At 41.0% G+C, this 17,873-nt stretch overlaps 1 protein-coding gene across 1 annotated transcript; it reads right to left on the bottom strand.

Annotated features, from left to right (window-relative positions):
- Positions 1-2,473: 2,473 nt before the first annotated feature.
- Positions 2,474-17,312, bottom strand: CIDEA (cell death inducing DFFA like effector a). Its single transcript, XM_066625694.1, has 4 exons — positions 17,231-17,312; positions 15,928-16,074; positions 6,421-6,605; positions 2,474-4,737 (listed from the first exon to the last, which is right to left on the bottom strand). The coding sequence occupies exons 2-4, from the start codon at positions 16,057-16,059 to the stop codon at positions 4,608-4,610; spliced, it is 447 nt and encodes a 148-aa protein (XP_066481791.1). The 5' UTR covers positions 16,060-16,074; positions 17,231-17,312; the 3' UTR covers positions 2,474-4,607.
- Positions 17,313-17,873: the final 561 nt, after the last annotated feature.

Raw genomic sequence — 17,873 nt, 5'->3', positions numbered from 1 at the left:
TACCCAGCCTTAGCAGTTAATATAGGGATATTTATACTTCTTACAGGGATTGTTGTAAGGAAGACGTCAAGATAATACATGAGAAACACTTTGTACATTCAAAGTGCTATATAATTATTAAAACAATGGCAGAGTTGCAATGTCCTATTCTGTTTAAGGATTCAGCACTGTGGCATAATCCACAAGCAGTTATTGTGCTTATTTCAATAAGGCCATACACTTCATGGTAGGCCATACACTTTATTGAAAAGAACTTGGAATATGCACATAGCAGCAGCTGATTTGTACTGGCCAAAGGAAGAATTAATATGGAGTAGTATGCCACATTCTCACAGTTTTGTTTGAGCACAGCAGCAATATTGGGTCCAGCTTGGGAGAAATATTGTATCCCCCTGTACAAAATTAATAAGGGTTAAAACCAAAATAGACTTACTCAACAGTTTCACTAGTTTAACATAGAATGTATGGGTTGTACATAATTGGGAAACAAGTGTGTGTTTATTGCAGAACATTGTGAAATTCCCAGGAGAGGTTGGAGTAGAAATGTAAAGTCATTTTTGTCTGGGTCACAGGCCTCCTAAAGGCATCAACACTGGCCTGAGAGGGTTATTTGGGTAACCTTTCCCCCACCTGCAAAGGGGTGACATATGATTTGGGGGGGTTCTGAGGAGAAGGCAGAAGAGAGTTCAGGTTATGGAAATCTGTCTCCCACTCCTATGCAAACCAGCACTAACCTAAGTCAAGTCTGTTTTAAGCAGAGTTTTTTGTGTTTTTTTTTTAAGGGAGTTGATTTTTATTATCTGTGACATAAAAATTCAGGAAAGAAAAGACAGAAGATGCAGTAAGGCAGGGACAAATATATGCAACCAGTATTTAATGGTTAGATATTTATCTCCAAGTTTCTAATCTGGACTAGCGTAAAATGGTTTGGGAGAAAAACTTAATGCATAAGGATTTCTGATTTTGCCTAGATGGAGGGCTGAACTCAAACCCATTTTTGTACCAGTTGCTACAGATTTCCACAACTGAAAAATAATCCTTCAGCCCCAAAGTTTTATAACACAGAACAAGTAATTTTGGAAGTATACCAACTGTGTAAGCATAGTAAAGAAATTACTAAAAAGGACTTACAAACAATGCAGGACACCAGCAATCAGCCACTAGAAAATACAGTGTTTAACCAAGATCTTTAAGGCATTGGAGTGCTTAAGTTCCACATGGAAACTATGAATTTCTGGCATGCCTAGCAGTGGTAGTTTTTGTCTGACTACATTATAGACATGCGATCTAATACAAATGGAAGTGACCAACTAGCTTCCAAAAAAGGAATTCTGACTGAGGTACTCATTCTGGTTGACTCAATCACTGTTCATATTGGTGGACAAAGGAACCTTGCTTCCTGTTTTGATTCAAACTTCTCAGCACAGGAAAAACACCCTCACTTAATCATCAAGCATTCTACAGTTTTAACTATGCTTTCTACTGTTGCTTTCCCTCCTCTCTGGCTGAGATGTATTTGTAAACCACCTTATGAACTTTAGTTAAAAGGCAGTATATATTCTTAACGTGGATGTGCAGCAAGCATCCTAATTTATGAACTATCACTGTTTCTTCCAGGCATTCCCTGCAGGGAAGGAAGAAGCCTGAGGCCAATTTTATCTTCTTACTGAATCCAAAATCCAGTAACTGAACTCCCTTTCTCCCTCCCACATGAACTGCTCTCAGACTGCCCAAGTTTCTTGGTGCACAACTGGGCTTGGGCAGAGAAGGAATTGTCTTGAGTTGTGTTGAGTTGAGAGTCTTGTGATCCAAGGCCAACCTGTATGCTTTTCCTATCTGAAAAAGAGTGAAGTACAGTACAAGTACCTATACTGCTGCATGCACGTGTTACTAATATGTGTGACACCGGCATGCACTCTATGGATGTGGTGTGTCCATCTTAAGTTTACTAAGAGATGCCCAAATTTCACAGGATTTTACAATAATCCTATTCACTTCCATCCATGAACAGCTTTAATATTTTAAGATTAAATTTTAATTGGCACTCCAGATTTCTAGAAGCAGCAATGGTTTAGTTCAGTTTAAGAAACTGAGTCAGAACTCCAGCTAGATTTCAACTGGGCAGACGTTTCAGTCAATATATTTATAAATATGGCATTTATACATCAGGTTACCAAGAAACAATGCTTTTGCACATAAAGTAGCACAGGAATTGGAAAATAATCTATTGCATGACCCAATACAACCACCAGGGGTGTAATTTAGACATACTCAAGTGTTACATTTGAGATACAAGGCCCTTTAATTGGTCTTTGCAGCAGGACAACTGCAGCAGACAGTTACTTCCAAGCATGACAACCTTTTTAAATTTAAGCTGTGGGTTTCCCCAAGGTAGCCAACAGGCACCACAAACAGAGCAAAAGCTTGGGATCTACCAAGCCAAGTGCAGCCAATGAGATACAGCCATTTGCTTTATTTCAGTATAAGCATCCAACACACATAGGTAGTTATTGAAGCTCTGGCACATCATGTAGTACATGAGAGACTGCATCAATTTTGGTGTGTTATGAAATTGTACAAGCTTATCTTAAGGCATTTCATCATCAATTTCTTACATAGTGGGACTCTGATGCAGTTCTGTTCTAGCAGTGGATTTGGGATAATTCCTTTAGAACTGAAATACTTTTGAATGATGTTTATAACTGAACAATGGACATATGTAAAGAAGCATGTTAAAGCTATTTACAGCTTATCCTGGAAAGTTAACTATGGTAATGGAGATTACAATACTTGAAATGTTTTTAAAGTGGCTCATGACCACCCCTCCCTACTAGGTGGCAAAATTTAAAGCAAGAAATTAAGCTCTTCAGCTAATCAGAAATCATGGATGTAACTGAAGTTTAAAGTACATAGCTAAGCTTACAGTCTCAGTACACTCAGAAGTGTCCCTGCCCACCAAAATATGCACACATTTGCTTGACAATACAGGTTTAAATTTTAGATTACAGAGAACTGCTTTCAGCAGCTGAATAGCCTTCTATTCATTTTAGTAGATCATGGAGGCCTATGGCATGAACATTCCCTTATGTCAGCTATTTTTTTTTTAAAAACAAGATCACTTTTCACTTTCACTATCCTGAGTGACCCACTAGCACATCTCACTTCCTTCTATTTGCCTCTTGTGCTCTTTGGGTTGGCATCAATGTTCCAAATACAGATTTAGCCCTGTGCAGACAGATGGTACTCAAGTCTAACAGCAAGAGCCCTGTAGTACCATCAACATCCAGCAGGAAAAGAGACCAGAGCTTGATTCAAACTCACGTGGTACCATCACCTAGCTGAAGCAAACAGGTCTAGATTCCATTATCTTCTGTATTGATTTCAGAAGAATGGTGGGATTCAAATACAAGAGGTTTGGAGGATTATAATCCAGTTTCTCACACTGAAATGTCAGGGGAGTCCAACAGCAGCCATTTCTATCACTAGACACAAATACCACCACTGTTGGGGCTATGCGATGAACCCGTTTCCATTTGTTTGGTGACCAGAAGGGGATAGAATACAACTGCTATTTCTGTTGCTTAAGGGTTACTGTCCCTTAAATCTCTGTAGATCCAAACTTCAGGGAAAACTGAAGCACCAGGTCTCTAGTTTGAGGCAGGTAAGATTTACAGCAACTTGCAAATCTCTAGTATAGATGATGCATCATAAGCCTGAAACAGGATTTCCTCAACTTCAATTTTAGAAATACTAAGAAATCAAAAGATTGGCAACACACTTATGGTCACCTGAAACCCACACTTTTGTCCGTAACGCCCCTCTAACTTTGGAATAATTGCTGCTGCTGCCACCCTCCCCAGCACTGCACGTTCTGGGGTAAGGGGAAGATGTCCCAGATGAAAGATTCCAAGTTCTCTCAAGTGTACCTTTCTCTCCCTTGATTTTCTGTCTTCCTTTTGCAAGCATGAGACAGACAAAGGGTATCCTTCTGAAGCATGAACAGTTTAGTTCAGTTGTGCATTAAGTTTGGCCAGTAAGATGAAACATTCCTATACAATTTCTCTGTTGCAAGCAAGTTGCTCTCTAGGCATGCCAGAAGTGCCATGAGCTACACATAAACCTCTACTTGAACACCAGCAATTTGAGGTCTTCCAATACTGCAGTTTTAATACTGAAACTTGTTTTTAAAATTTACAGCTCTATAAAAAGAGAAACTGTCCAGTGATAGTTGAGATTAGTGTTTTGCTTCTGCAAGAGACCAAATCCAGTCAGAATTTGCTACATGGCAATCCTGAAGACAGTAATCTCAGGCAAGACATATTGTCAATTAGTGCCTGCTTGCCATGTGCAGGATTCTTCATTTTGGAATTTATGGCACAAGAATGGCCCCACTTAAAATAGAAAACCTTTCCTTTCACTACATTAAGACTCCGATCATATTTACAGTTATCACATCATTATCTTATAAAATGTGAGCACTAGAGAGAAAGGCAAGGGCTGTTACACTGACCAAGTGCAAAAGTTTGACACATTTTTAAAAAATTAGAGAGAACTTGAAGGATGTGAGCTGGATAACCAGTATTAAAAAGGTCTTGTGTTTATGCCACTTAATGCTTTCCATCTGTGACCAGGCTCTCTTCATCATAGTCGCCCATTAACTGCAATACATATGATCCAGTGCAGACAAGCAGCTGTCCTGTTACTTGTGCAGCATGCGAGAGAAAGCGAAGCATCTTCCTGCAATAAGAAAGTGGTCAATTTAGTGACAGACATACCAACTCTGGGCAACACACTTATTTCAGCACAGATTTCCCTGTAATGTGTGCTTAGTCAGGATCTAGTTCTACCCTCCAACTGTGGGGATGCAGCTGCAATAGCAACCACCTAGGTTCATGTGCTGCATAAAACCATGTTAGATGTCTAGTCAGTACCTTGAGGAGGAATAAATAGGGTAGCCTCTAGTCAAGTCAAGACTATAACACTAGTCTAAGAATGAACTTATGAATGGGCACTGCATAGTTTCCATGCACAAAAGTCTACTTTGTACAGTACTTATGACAACTCCCCCAATTCTTACAACTGTTCTAGTAACAGATTCCCAATTGCCTACTACCCCCTCTGAATCATTACTCCTCCTGGCACTACCAGGTACTTTTAACAAAGTTCACTCAACAACCAGCATTATAAGCAGCTTTCTATACAGAGCAGATAAGGGCACACACCATCACTGTAGTTTCAGGATCATGTTTAGAGCCATTTCAGAACTAGTAAGAGACTAGAAAACTGGTAAAATCAAGTACAGCACAGTTTTCCTATGCATTTATACGGCCATTACACGCCACTTAGGTTTGACCCTTGTTTAGTGTCTGGAGCACTTGCTCCAGTGAGTGAAAGCAAGATGCCAGTATCCTAGATTGCATCAGAAACTTGGTTTTGAACATCTGATCATTAGTAGATTTGGGATAGATTTTGGAAAACTCACTGCACTATCTGCTAAAAAAAAGTGCTTCCATGATCAAGTTTGCTTCCTTCTGTTTTTGACTGTAATCCCTATCATATTCAGTTTTAAAATAAAATTCACTTAATTTAACTGGGTTTACAAATGCTTAGATAATAGGCTGTTAAGCACAAGATTAGTTTGCTCCCTCAAATATTAGGGCAAGAATTCACATACAGAATCAAGGCAATAAGTCAGTCTTCAGTTCTATCAGAGCTAGTGAGTTTTCAGAACCTTATCCCTGCAAAAGCTCTTACCCCCTATAGCAAGACTGACATGGTACTTCTAGACAGAAATGAGCTAGATGTGCAGATGGTTAAATAAAACAGGAGCCAACAAATACATGGGAAGCATTTTCTATGTTGGAACAGCAAGACATTTCACTAGGACTATCCACAACAGTTATATAATGCTCTTATCATAAGGTTCGTGAAAAACTACTATCTAGCATCTAGGAATTTGAGATTAAGCCACTACAGCAGATCAAAGGGAAGCACAATTTTCTCTACATTATTCATCCCCTTTATTTACTAGATTTCTACCCCACTTTATCTCTCCAAAAGGCATTCAAAGCAGCTTATGTTATAGGATGCTGCTTTCCTTGTGACTTGATTTTTAAGTTCAAGTAGTCTTCTGCTTGCCTTTGTAGAAAAAACTTAGCCAAAATATTTCAGCAGCTTCTTTAGAATGGAGCATTTAAGAATTTTTTCCCTGGGGACACATGTCTAGCTTTTCATCTCTATAGCATTAGCTTAAGTTCTGCTTGCTAGTCATCAATCCACATTTTAGTGGAGGACTAGGTCTGCATAGGAAGGCTTATTGCAGTTATGTTTAGTTGTTTACTTCTAGCCACAAGAAATGATAATGCTTCATGTCTACATCATTTGCTTAGTGTACCAAGGAGCACAATTATAAAAACTTACCGGAGTACTGTCTTTGCTCCCATGCATTTTATGTCATATGACACAGAATAGATTTCATAGAAGGTAGCTTTAATATTTAGACATCCAATGAAGTCCTTAGGACTCAGCTTGTACAAGTCCAAGGTGATGTTTGCCACACCCATTTTCTTTGGCTGCTGTACAGTTCTGATACCATAATTTGGCCCCTGGAGAAAAAAAGATGACATACCTGAAATGCATGTTTCTAGTTACTGCTTATATCAATAGCCCCTGAAGGAAGTTTTTAGAATGGTAAAAAAGCTGTGTATTCATAAAAATCAGATTAAGGAATCCAAGATTCTTCTCCATTTCTCTAGTGAAGGGTATTGTGTTATGTTTGGCACTGGCTTTGTCAAAGCATCAGTCACTCTAATGACTACACTTGCAAAATTACATTTAATATGCTAAGCCAGTGTTTCTCAACCACCAGTGGTACTTGTGGGACCCCTGCACACCTGCCACCCAGCAACGAGATCAGGAATACAACATAACAACAATAGGAGGCTTGGCTAGGAAGACAGAGCTTCAGAGCACTTTTCCATACTCAAAAAAGCTCTACCATCAAGGCTGTGCTTCTTACTGGTGTTGTGTCACATCTGGCCTCCCAAACCAGAAGTATTTGCAATGATGTCATTACCAGTTACTTTCAGTGATACTTCAAATAGGGGGACAATGTGAAGTGGTACTGCAGACGACAAACGTTGAGAAACACTGTGCGAAGCAACTGTGGTGGTAAAGCCTGTGGTAGCAAGAAACTGAGCAGTCACAAGATCATAAACATGGCACCCATTAGAGAAGTTCAGTCACAATGATGGGGAAAAATGTAATACTTTTGGGTCCTACTGCAGTATGACTAGAGCAGGAAAGCTGGAAGGCAGTGAACCTAGAGTTAGGTCACATTCTGGACCAGACAGACAATAGATGGCATAACTGGAACCCAAGTTTAGATGAAACTTGTAGCTAGTTCTTTAAGGCAATACCTAGACTGCATTGTCACATATACTAGATTATGTTGCAAGATGCTATCCAGTCTAGTCTCAGTAGCCTCCAAAGTCATTTGGACAGCCAGCTGTTTTGAAAGATTACAACATTCAAGTTGATGTCTTCATACAAAGAACTAGGCATCAATCATGCACTCGGATAACAGCCAAGGTAAGTGGTGGTAACAAAGGCCTGAGAGGGGGCAGAAAAGAAATTGAGAAAATTCACATGAGACTTGAGAAACTGCACGTTAAGAGAAAGGACAACCTGAAACATACTCTAGGTAAGCAAGTCAAGGGAAAGGGCCAGAACTAGCAACCCTGTAAGTCCACTGAATTTTTGAATCTGCATGGTTCCCAAACTGGTAGGTTATGACCCAAGAGCCTGGGAAGCACTTAGCTCTGGCTCCTTGAGGGGTGGGGGGAACGCAGCAGCACAATCAACAGGATTATACTGCTGCCAGGGGGGAAGGGTTTCCACCTTCCCATAGCAGCTACCAGCCCCCAGAGGAATGTGGGGAGACGTGCTTCCCAAGATTCGGTTATACTAAAGAACAATTGAAAGCCATTTCCCATTTTCAATAAAAAAACCCAGAAGTAGCTTCCAATTAAGTTTTTTACTGTTTTGGAGGCTCAGAGAGTCCTGCAGAGGCATCTGCAGGGCTCCCTGCAACCCCCGGAGGCTGGCATTTGCTCAGGTAAGGTGAAAACCCTCCTCTCCCAGCTACAGCGCAATCCTGGGGAGCATGTTGCTGCCATAGCCCCTCCTCTACACATACTTACAGTACTCCCAACTCCCTTGCAGGAGTTTAGGAAGCACTGGCACAGAAAATTCATCCCTGGCATTTCTCTTTCAAGAACCCAAAAACCTAAAGCAAGTAAGTTCCAATGAACAGATGCAACCATATTGATCTTCTGAAAAGCCAAGCTGTAAGGCAGAGCTTAGTCCATTGCTATTGGCACATAGTGAACACAGGTCAAGTATGGTTGACTTATTGGCTACACCTAGGTTGCCGTTTTCCCACCTGACTTATGCAGGGTGAAGTCAACACCATTACTCTTATGAGACTTAAAACCACCACTATAAGAAGCAAACCTGCCAGCTAAGGAGCAACTGTAGCTTGGTTCTTTGGGAAGGTAGCTACCCTATGGCCACTAGCAAAACTGCTTTGAGCTCAGACAATACTTTAAAACCAGTGTCTCTCAAGTGTGCTCCTAGGAACTCCAAGACTCCTTCAGCACACCATAAATGACTACCATCTGCCTGCTGCCCAAGTTGCTCATCAGTCCCTCCCATGTCCCCTGTATGTGACTTTCCTTTCTCATTCCCCTCCTGTTCTAGCTCTTTGGCAGTTTTTGGCGTTGTGCTCAGCAGGGCTCCCCAAGAACTCCTAGGTGTGGTGTTTTAAGTGCTTATGCAGAGGCACACTGAAGCCTTGGTAATATGGCAAGAGGCGAAGGCAAACCTTCCCCCCCCTTTTACGGCACACCGAAAGGGGGTGCTAAGTTCCCAGGCCGAAGTGTGAAAATAGCTGATACAGCACTCTGAAAAAGAAGCACCCATTGTTCTCACCCCTGTATGCGATTCCAATGTGGCACACTATCTGGTAACAGAATGTAACTGACTTAATGTTGCAATGTTCAATAAAAGAGCAGTGAGAAGGCTTGTACAAGCAGCCTCTCTCTCTCTGCACTCTCAACCCTCAATATGTCTGCTGTCTCTTGATTTTCTGTCTGACCATTCATTGCTTCTGCTCTCGCACCTATATCCAGCAACCTGACCCCTGGGCTTTGGTTGCTCCCCAAAGGGTAACTGCAACATCTGGCGCCTCGAACAGAGACTTCTATTCCCAGAACAGGGACCTCTAATCCTAGAACAGGGACTCTCTGCAACAATCAGGTACAGTAGACAGGCTGCTTGTCCTCTGGCCACCTCCCATTCATTGCTTTGACTTTCTGCAGTTCTAGCCTCACTTCTACAGCCTTGTGTGCTTTCCAAGCAGCCTTGCATTGCAACTTCTGGTGGCTGCCTCTCACTTCTCACTGCATCTGCTTTTATAATCAGCCTGGCTTTGAGGTCAAGTTGCTTCTCAGCACCATTGTAGCTATACCAGGCGCTCAGACATGGGGCCAGCCAAGTATAGCAGACAAGCTGCTTCACTTTTTTCTATATCAAGCAGCCTTTTCAGGTTGCTCCCCATTCATTGCTTCATCTGACCCTGGAACAGGGGCCACGTAGATCGCCGCCAGCTCACTTCGCCCTGCACGGGTTACAGACATGTCAAACATCCTTCAGGATCCCAGGTGAGTATGGGTTCCAGCCTTTCAGCTGGAGCAAAAGCATCATAGCAATGATTCACTGTTTCTCCTTAGCAAAACTCAGCACCCTGTTTCCTCTCAAGAGGTCAAAGACTTAATTTACATGATTAAAGAACACTGCCCTTGGTACCCCGAGGGAGGCACTCTTTTTGCTTAAATGCCATCCAAACTTTCGCTCTGCAGGCAGAGCCGCAAAAGCAGTCAGAGGAAATAAACAGTGCTCTTCCTAAAAGCCCATCAGCTTATATTTCCCTTTTTCCTCCTCTGCACCAACCCAGCTAGAACAAGCAGCCATCCCATATAGAAACCATGGCTCAAAACGCAATAGCATCAGAAAACTTAATAGCAGAGGAGTCTTTAAAGCTGTCCATAGTTCTCCCTGTAAAACAAGGCCACCATGCCCGAAGGCAGTTAAACAGAAAACTCTCCCCCATTCTGTGCCAAAAGAAGTATAGATTACACTTAAAGATTTTAGCATCACTAGCACAGATGCCGGAGAATGACAGGAAGGTATAATAAACACATCTAGTTTTTTATAGCTAGAAGTCCCTAAGAACCCCTGCACAGAATGCAGTATACAGAATGCAGAATAGCTCAGTAACGTTCCAACCACTTTATGCAGAATGCAGTATGCACAGAATGCAGAATGCAGTATACAGAATGCAGAATACCACTTTATGCAGAACGCAGAATGCACAGAATGCAGAATGCAGCTCAGTAACGTTCCAACCACTTTATGCAGAATGCAGAATAGCTCAGCACTTTAAGAAAGCCAAAAGTATCATTAGCTAAGTTTTTCCCCAAAGCATGCTAAACAGCCCAAAACATGTTAAACAGCCCAGCTTTGTGTCAGCTGAGAATGAATTAAGCTTTATAATCCTTTAAAAATCAATATCATATGGATTTTAATAGCAAGTCCCCAAGTAAATCCTTTTTCCTACAGGACCTGTCTTAAATTTTATAGTTTTCATATAGCACCAGAAAAAGTGCAAACACAAGCACTTTATTTGTAGTATTAAGCATAAAGTGTTATCATTTCGTGTTATACCTGCAACACCTGAATCAAAAATCCCCCAACAGTTAACTTTGGTGTAATTGCAACATTTGGGAGCAACATTTGCAACGATTGTTAGAACCACTGTTTGACCACCTTAAGATAGATCAAAATCCTGCAAAACAGGCTATTTTTTCCCCAGATGCTTAAATGGCTTCATTTTTCATCCAACCCCTCAAAGAATGTGTTCTGCTATCCAGAAGCCATCATTTCCCTTGTTAGAAAAAGTAGGGAGCAAGCAATAAGACTTCAAAGCCAAGAAGTCTTAAAATTTACTCTACCCATTATAAAAAACAAAGAGTTAAGCACGTAGAGGAAGGAACATTTAATATTTTCAAAGATTTTAGGCTTGCCCAAGTAACATAGGCAAATCTCTTTAAAACCAGTCAGATGCTCAATCCCCATCCCCATGTAAGTAGTCACATACCAAAAGGAAGGTCAGTAAAAAAAAAACCACGTTACCAATTCCCAAATTTCTGCACAGAAAGCTGAATTAGCAGCTGCCATCAGTTTTTAAAATAATGTGTGATCAGTCCTTTAATTTAATTATCTTCCCCTGGCTTATATCACGGAATTTAAGCCATATTCATAAGCTTCTGCTTTTAAAAGGTAAAACTTGCCAAACAAACACAAGCAAAAAATATTGTGCAACATCAGTCAAACCACACCTTATAACAAGAGCAAACTGTACAATATAGCATTAAACACCTTGGCTCCAGTTCTGATCCTCAAACTGCTACCAACAAGCTAAACTCACCCCTCCCTTTCAGTTTGGTTTGCAGTAGTTCCCAAACTTTTCAGTGTCTCTCATTCCACACACCTTTTAGAACTGCAGCCATCAGCCATTTTACCCATCAGCAGCAGTTATCACAGCTTTAAAGTCAAACTAAACCTTATTCTGTTATTAGTCAGAGCTACACCTCTTTTTTCTAAGATGTTTATGTAAAGGTAATAAAGCTATTCAGGCTTTTAAAAAGTCTCCCTGTTCCCATAGCTTTGACTGATTCTATCCTGTTCCATCAGAAACCTTTTCTGATCCCAAGGCTTTCATCAGGCCCTTAAAGGACCTCCCTGAATTCACCAAGAAAATGATTTTCTGATCCTATTCTGTTTCATCAAAAAATAATTTTCTGGTCTCATTCAGTTCCATCAGAAAATTTTTCTGATCCCATAGTTTTAATCAAGCCCTTAAGGCCTTTCTGTTTTATTCTTATAAGATGTTTCATAATTTCATAATTTACCATGTTTTTTTATCAGTTTATAAAATGTTAGTTAAACAATTGTTTTGTAAAATTAGCCAGGAATTCCATATTGATCTCTTTTTTGTTACCTGTATATATATATGCCTGTTTTTATTATCTTTAAGCCTTCTTTTGGTTTCCACTTGTTAGAAGGTATATTAAGTTAAATGTCCAAGCAAACACAAAACTGAAAGTCAAATGGATTGCTGGACTTGGCTGTGTGCCCAGTGTTCTCAACACAATAGATAAGATGCAAAGACAGTGAATGTTTCTTTGTTTTCAAACCACAGGAAACATAAGAACATAAGAACAGCCCCACTGGATCAGGCCATAGGCCCAACTAGTCCAGCTTCCTGTATCTCACAGCGGCCCACCAAATGCCCCAGGGAGCACACCAGATAACAAGAGACCTTATCCTGGTGCCCTCCCCTACATCTGGCATTCTGACTTAACCCATTTCTAAAATCAGGAGGTTGCGCATACACATCATGGCTTGTACCCCATAATGGATTTTTCCTCCAGAAACTCGTCCAATCCCCTTTTAAAGGCATCTAGGCTAGACGCCAGCACCACATCCCGTGGCAAGGAGTTCCACAGACCAACCACACGCTGAGTAAAGAAATATTTTCTTTTGTCTGTCCTAACCCGTCCAACACTCAATTTTAGTGGATGTCCACTGGTTCTGGTATTATGTGAGAGTGTAAAGAGCATCTCCCTATCCACTCTGTCCATTCCCTGCATAATTTTGTATGTCTCAATCATGTCCCCCCTCAAGCGTCTCTTTTCTAGGCTGAAGAGGCCCAAACGCCGTAGTCTTTCCTCATAAGGAAGGTGCTCTAGCCCTGTAATCATCTTAGTCGCTCTCTTTTGCACCTTTTCCATTTCCACTATGTCTTTTTTGAGATGCGGCGACCAGAACTGGACACAATACTCCAGGTGTGGCCTTACCATAGATTTGTACAACGGCATTATAATATTAGCCATTTTGTTCTCAATACCCTTCCTAATGATCCCAAGCATAGAATTGGCCTTCTTCACTGCCGCCGCACATTGGGTTGACACTTTCATCGACCTGTCCACCACCACCCCAAGATCTCTCTCCTGATCTGTCACAGACAGCTCAGAACCCATCAGCCTATATCTAAAGTTTTGATTTTTTGCCCCAATGTGCATGACTTTACACTTACTGACATTGAAGCGCATCTGCCATTTTGCTGCCCATTCTGCCAGTCTGGAGAGATCCTTCTGGAGCTCCTCACAATCACTTCTGGTCTTCACCACTCGGAAAAGTTTGGTGTCGTCTGCAAACTTAGCCACTTCACTGCTCAACCCTGTCTCCAGGTCATTTATGAAGAGGTTGAAAAGCACCGGTCCCAGGACAGATCCTTGGGACCTTTCAAACTTTTTGGTTTGAAAGCGTCTTCAGACCACAGAAAAAAAAATCTTCCCTGTCCTGTGCGCTTTTAAAAATTAGTCTTTCCTTTTAACACACAGGCTCAGCAGCATAGTTTTAAGCTCAGACTTCATATACAGGTAAATAGCTATCCAATATTCTTCAAGAGCAACAAGCATGCATAACAGTATTCACACCAGCTCTCTTTATATTCTTAGTCTTCATTTCAAACTAGTTTTGGTGCATACACAAGTGACTAGCTGATAGTAATATTTCAAATTAGTTGTGGTGGTTTAACTATATCGGAAAGGTTCAAAAAAACACAGCCAGTTCCAAGATCAGGTTCTCACAAAGGGTGCAGAAGATAGTGTTTTTAGCAACAGTTATGTTGCATTTCGCAGGCCAGAGTACGATGTCATGAGTACAAGTCATACGATGTCATACGTTTGACAAGTCATACGTATGAGTACAAGTCATACAATGGTTATGAGACATGAGGTCACCGTGATTGACAGTGCAATGCCATTTGCTGACTGCAGGAGGTATGTGATAATTGTATGTGTAAGATGGAACAACAGAATTGTCTCCAGTAAAAAATGTATGTGTCTCAAAAAGAGAACCCCACATTGTAATAAAACTCAGCTGAAGTTAACGCTTTTTTTGTACTTCCTGGGCCTCTCTGCTTCCCACTTTTGACACACACAGGCTTCTCTCTTTTTCTCACTTCTGAATCTCACACACATTCTCAATGCTTGGACATGAATCCCTTAAGATGTTAATGTGACTTCACTCACTCTCACTTCTGACACTCTCTCAATGCTTGGAAATTTTCCCTTGAGACGCGGTGTTACAACCTTTTGCTGAATTCTAACTTTCACATTCATTCTCAATGCTTAGAAATAATCCCTTGTTTAAACAACTAAAGGCCTAAGAATGATCACCACTTCTGCCTGCTCAGTTTGTTTTCAAACCTAAGCATATCTCTTATAACATCTTGGACCTTGCAACACACCCACACAGTGCATCTTACAATTTTTCTATTTAAGTAATTAAAAACGAGGGATATGAGATCATCATTTGTTTACACTAATAACACTTTACAAGGCTCACAAGCCTCCCTGTCTCAAGACTCAGAAGCCCCCCGTCTTAAGTAAAACACTAAATGCAAATATAATGTGCTTTCACCCCCCATGTGCTTTTACAGATAATTGCCGGACCCAGAGTGAAAGGGCCAGCTTCATTAATAACTTAGCAGCAAAGTTCTGCTATTCTGTTTATTTTCACAGAAACGTTTTAAGTGTCAGCAGTGCGTGAAGATGCATGGCACTAAAGTTTCCTGATGACATCCAGTGAACCAAGAACCCCTAATAAGAAGTTCAATGTTGTTCTTATGTTTGTTTTTGCTTTTTAGAATTGTGTTAAAAGACAGTCATTCAGCACCCCCTTAAGGGAGTGCATAGTATATAACCAAGTTTTTAAAGTTTCTCAATGTTTGCATAGCTCATGATGCAATGTCTTATAATGCAAATGTAATTCATGGTGAAATCCCAATGTCTTTCACTGCACACTCTTTATGTGGTCAGTGGCAGCAATTTAACATATGCAAAAATATTTAACAAACCTTGTATGCCCGTGGGAATGGGCTCCATGATAGAAATGTTTCATTTAATTATGCAAATGTGTTGTTACCTAGTCATCACCTGTGGTTTTAATAATTCTGCTCACAGCAAATCATTTTTAGAGAAAAAGGTGTTGCCTTTTCTCCCAACTGTAATTTTAGCATGTATTCATGAAGGTCTTTTTGTCTTATCCAATGTCCTTTTTGCATGGTGTCAAAATTTGTGTGTTATGACCCCACAATGCCAACCTAAAGTCCTCTTTGTTTGGCTAACAAGGCCTACACTGATTTCATATTTTGTAAAATGCTATCTCAAAATTTAAATAAATAAAGGGTTTATTTGTGGTGTTTTAAGTGCTTATGCAGAGGCACACTGAAGCCTTGGTAATATGGCAAGAGGCGAAGGCAAACCTTCCCCCCCCCCTTTTACGGCACACCGAAAGGGGGTGCTAAGTTCCCAGGCCGAAGTGTGAAAATAGCTGATACAGCACTCTGAGAAAGAAGCACCCATTGTTCTCACCCCTGTATGCGATTCCAATGTGGCACACTTATCTGGGAACAGAATGTAACTGAATTAATGTTGCAATGTTCAATAAAAGAGCAGTGAGAAGGCTTGTACAAACAGCCTCTCTCTCTCTGCACTCTCAACCCTCAATATGTCTGCTGTCTCTTGATTTTCTGTCTGACCATCCATTGCTTCTGCTCTCGCACCTATATCCAGCAACCTGACCCCTGGGCTTTGGTTGCTCCCCAAAGGGTAACTGCAACACCTAGGAGTGTTAAGTGGTCCAGTGACCAAAAACTTTGAGAACCACTGCTTTAGACCAGGTGTGCCAAGCTTGTTATCACCTGTAATATTCCATTTTGAGCTGACATGCACTTACTGGTGTCCACTGCTGTCCTTTCTTTAGAAGCATGAAGTGTGTGTTATCTCCCAGGGACTGGAAGAAGTCTTCTGTATCCACCACTGTGCCATCTTCCTCCAAAACCAGTGTTATTATTCCAGTAGCAATCATTAAGGCATCTAAAGTCTAAATCAGAGATAGTAAAACTTAAATGCCATCGTTCTGAAAGCAATCCATCTCATTTCTCTCTCCTGAAATAAGTCATGAATACGCACATTTGTTATTCAGCAACTGTTCCAAGTTATCAGCACACAGCAGCCACCATAAAGCTTTTACACAACCCCAAGTACTGTACTTTCTGGTGGAGACAGTTTAATAGTCAAAGCTGGGCAAGTGGCTCCAGGCCAAAGCCTTTAGCACAAGGCTCAAACCACTTCCGAAGTGGATTTTATCACCATTACATCAATAGTACTTAAGAAAAGCCCTGCTAGATCACATTAAAGGCCTACTGAGTCTAGCATCTTCTTCCCCCACAGTGACCCACTTTGGGAAGCCCATAAACAAAAGAGAAAGACTTCTCCCACCACCACTGCTCCCTTCAACTGGTATCCAGAGGCATAATGTCACTAACCTAGAGTTAGAACATAGTCATGACTGATAGAGTTATCCTCCATGACTTTGTCCTATGGCCTTTCAAAGGAATCCAAGCTAGTGACAATCACCACCACATCTTGTGCCAATGAATTACACAGACTAATTATATGCTGGAGGAAGAATGACCTTTTGCCCAAGCTTCCAACCAGTTGCACTGACTGACCCCGGTTCTAGTATTATAAGGGAAACACATCTATTCACTTTCACTGTACACCAGAGGTGTCAAACGAAACATCTAGCATTCCCTCCTATCAAGAAACTGATCAAGCCCCATCCTGTTTCTTCACACCCCAATGAGACCATGCCCTGCAACTTGAGAACACCAAAGATTACATGAAACAATGTGGTGCAAGGGAGACTGTGACTGCATCTCGCCTTCCTACACCCTTATTTTCTGCAAGCAAGAGACCAAAGGCTGCCAATAGCATGTGGGACAGATCTTCACTGCTAAATAGAGAGCGCATCTTCATCACCTATTCTAGTCTGAGCATCCACATAGGAACTGGTTCCCCCCTGAATTTAAGCATGTTATAGTAAGTATCCAGTAAAGTACAACACAGCATCAATAATTTGCAGAGCACTTCTTAGTCATTTGCCTGGACACAAACTAAAGTTTCTCTTGTCCAAGCATTTAGTTAAGAAGTTTCAGGCATTATGATCAGGCTTGCACTTTGGAAGGAAGGCATACCTTGCTAATAAGTTCGTGTAGATTGCTTGCAACAACTCCTCTACGACTGCTTCTGTCATGGTTACAGACACGGAAAGGTCGAGCTGCAGGCAGAAGGGGAGCAGACAGGGCCTGCCTTGTTACTGACCCTAGAGATGTTCCAACAGATACCAAGGACCTAGAAAGAAGAACAGTTTCATTAAATGCATCTACTGCACGATGGTGTCTTAAGAAAACATACTTGGTATTCCACAGCACCACAAGTTAGCCAATAGTCTCCCCCAACAAAAAATCCATTGCTGCACCACTAAATGTAGCTTTTTCCAAACTAGAACAGGGGTCATGAAGTTAGAAGGATTTTTTTGTATCCAATATGGTAAACAGAGACAGCTTTGGTATATAGGGTCATTATTCCAGTATTTGTTACAGCCTACAGATTAAGGAAGATCAAGCCTACCAAGCCATTAGATTTTTGGATAATTCCATCAATTTTAGAAAGAAGACATTCACTTCATGATTTCAGATAGCCTCAACCTTATCCTGGTGCTCACTGAAGGCTATAACTAGAAGGCTTGGAATAAAGCCTGAAGCACAAAGCCTAAAGCCTTTTGTATCCCACGAATCTCATTCTTACAGTACAAAGCCTAACAAATGGCAAGAGTGT

The sequence above is a fragment of the Tiliqua scincoides genome, chromosome 4, assembly GCF_035046505.1.
Source record: "Tiliqua scincoides isolate rTilSci1 chromosome 4, rTilSci1.hap2, whole genome shotgun sequence".
NCBI classification, from domain to species: domain Eukaryota; kingdom Metazoa; phylum Chordata; class Lepidosauria; order Squamata; family Scincidae; genus Tiliqua; species Tiliqua scincoides.
This window is presented reverse-complemented; position numbering and strand designations above follow the sequence as displayed.

Excerpts from the sequence above, each read along its gene's own strand:
- CIDEA (XM_066625694.1), bottom strand. The coding sequence starts at position 16,059 with ATGATTGCTACTGGAATAATAACACTGGTTTTGGAGGAAGATGGCACA. Across the intron at positions 6,606-15,927 it reads AAGGACAGCAGTGGACACCA|GGGCCAAATTATGGTATCAG; the intron begins GTAAGTGCATGT and ends TTTTTTCTCCAG. Across the intron at positions 4,738-6,420 it reads GGAGCAAAGACAGTACTCCG|GAAGATGCTTCGCTTTCTCT; the intron begins GTAAGTTTTTAT and ends TTCTTATTGCAG.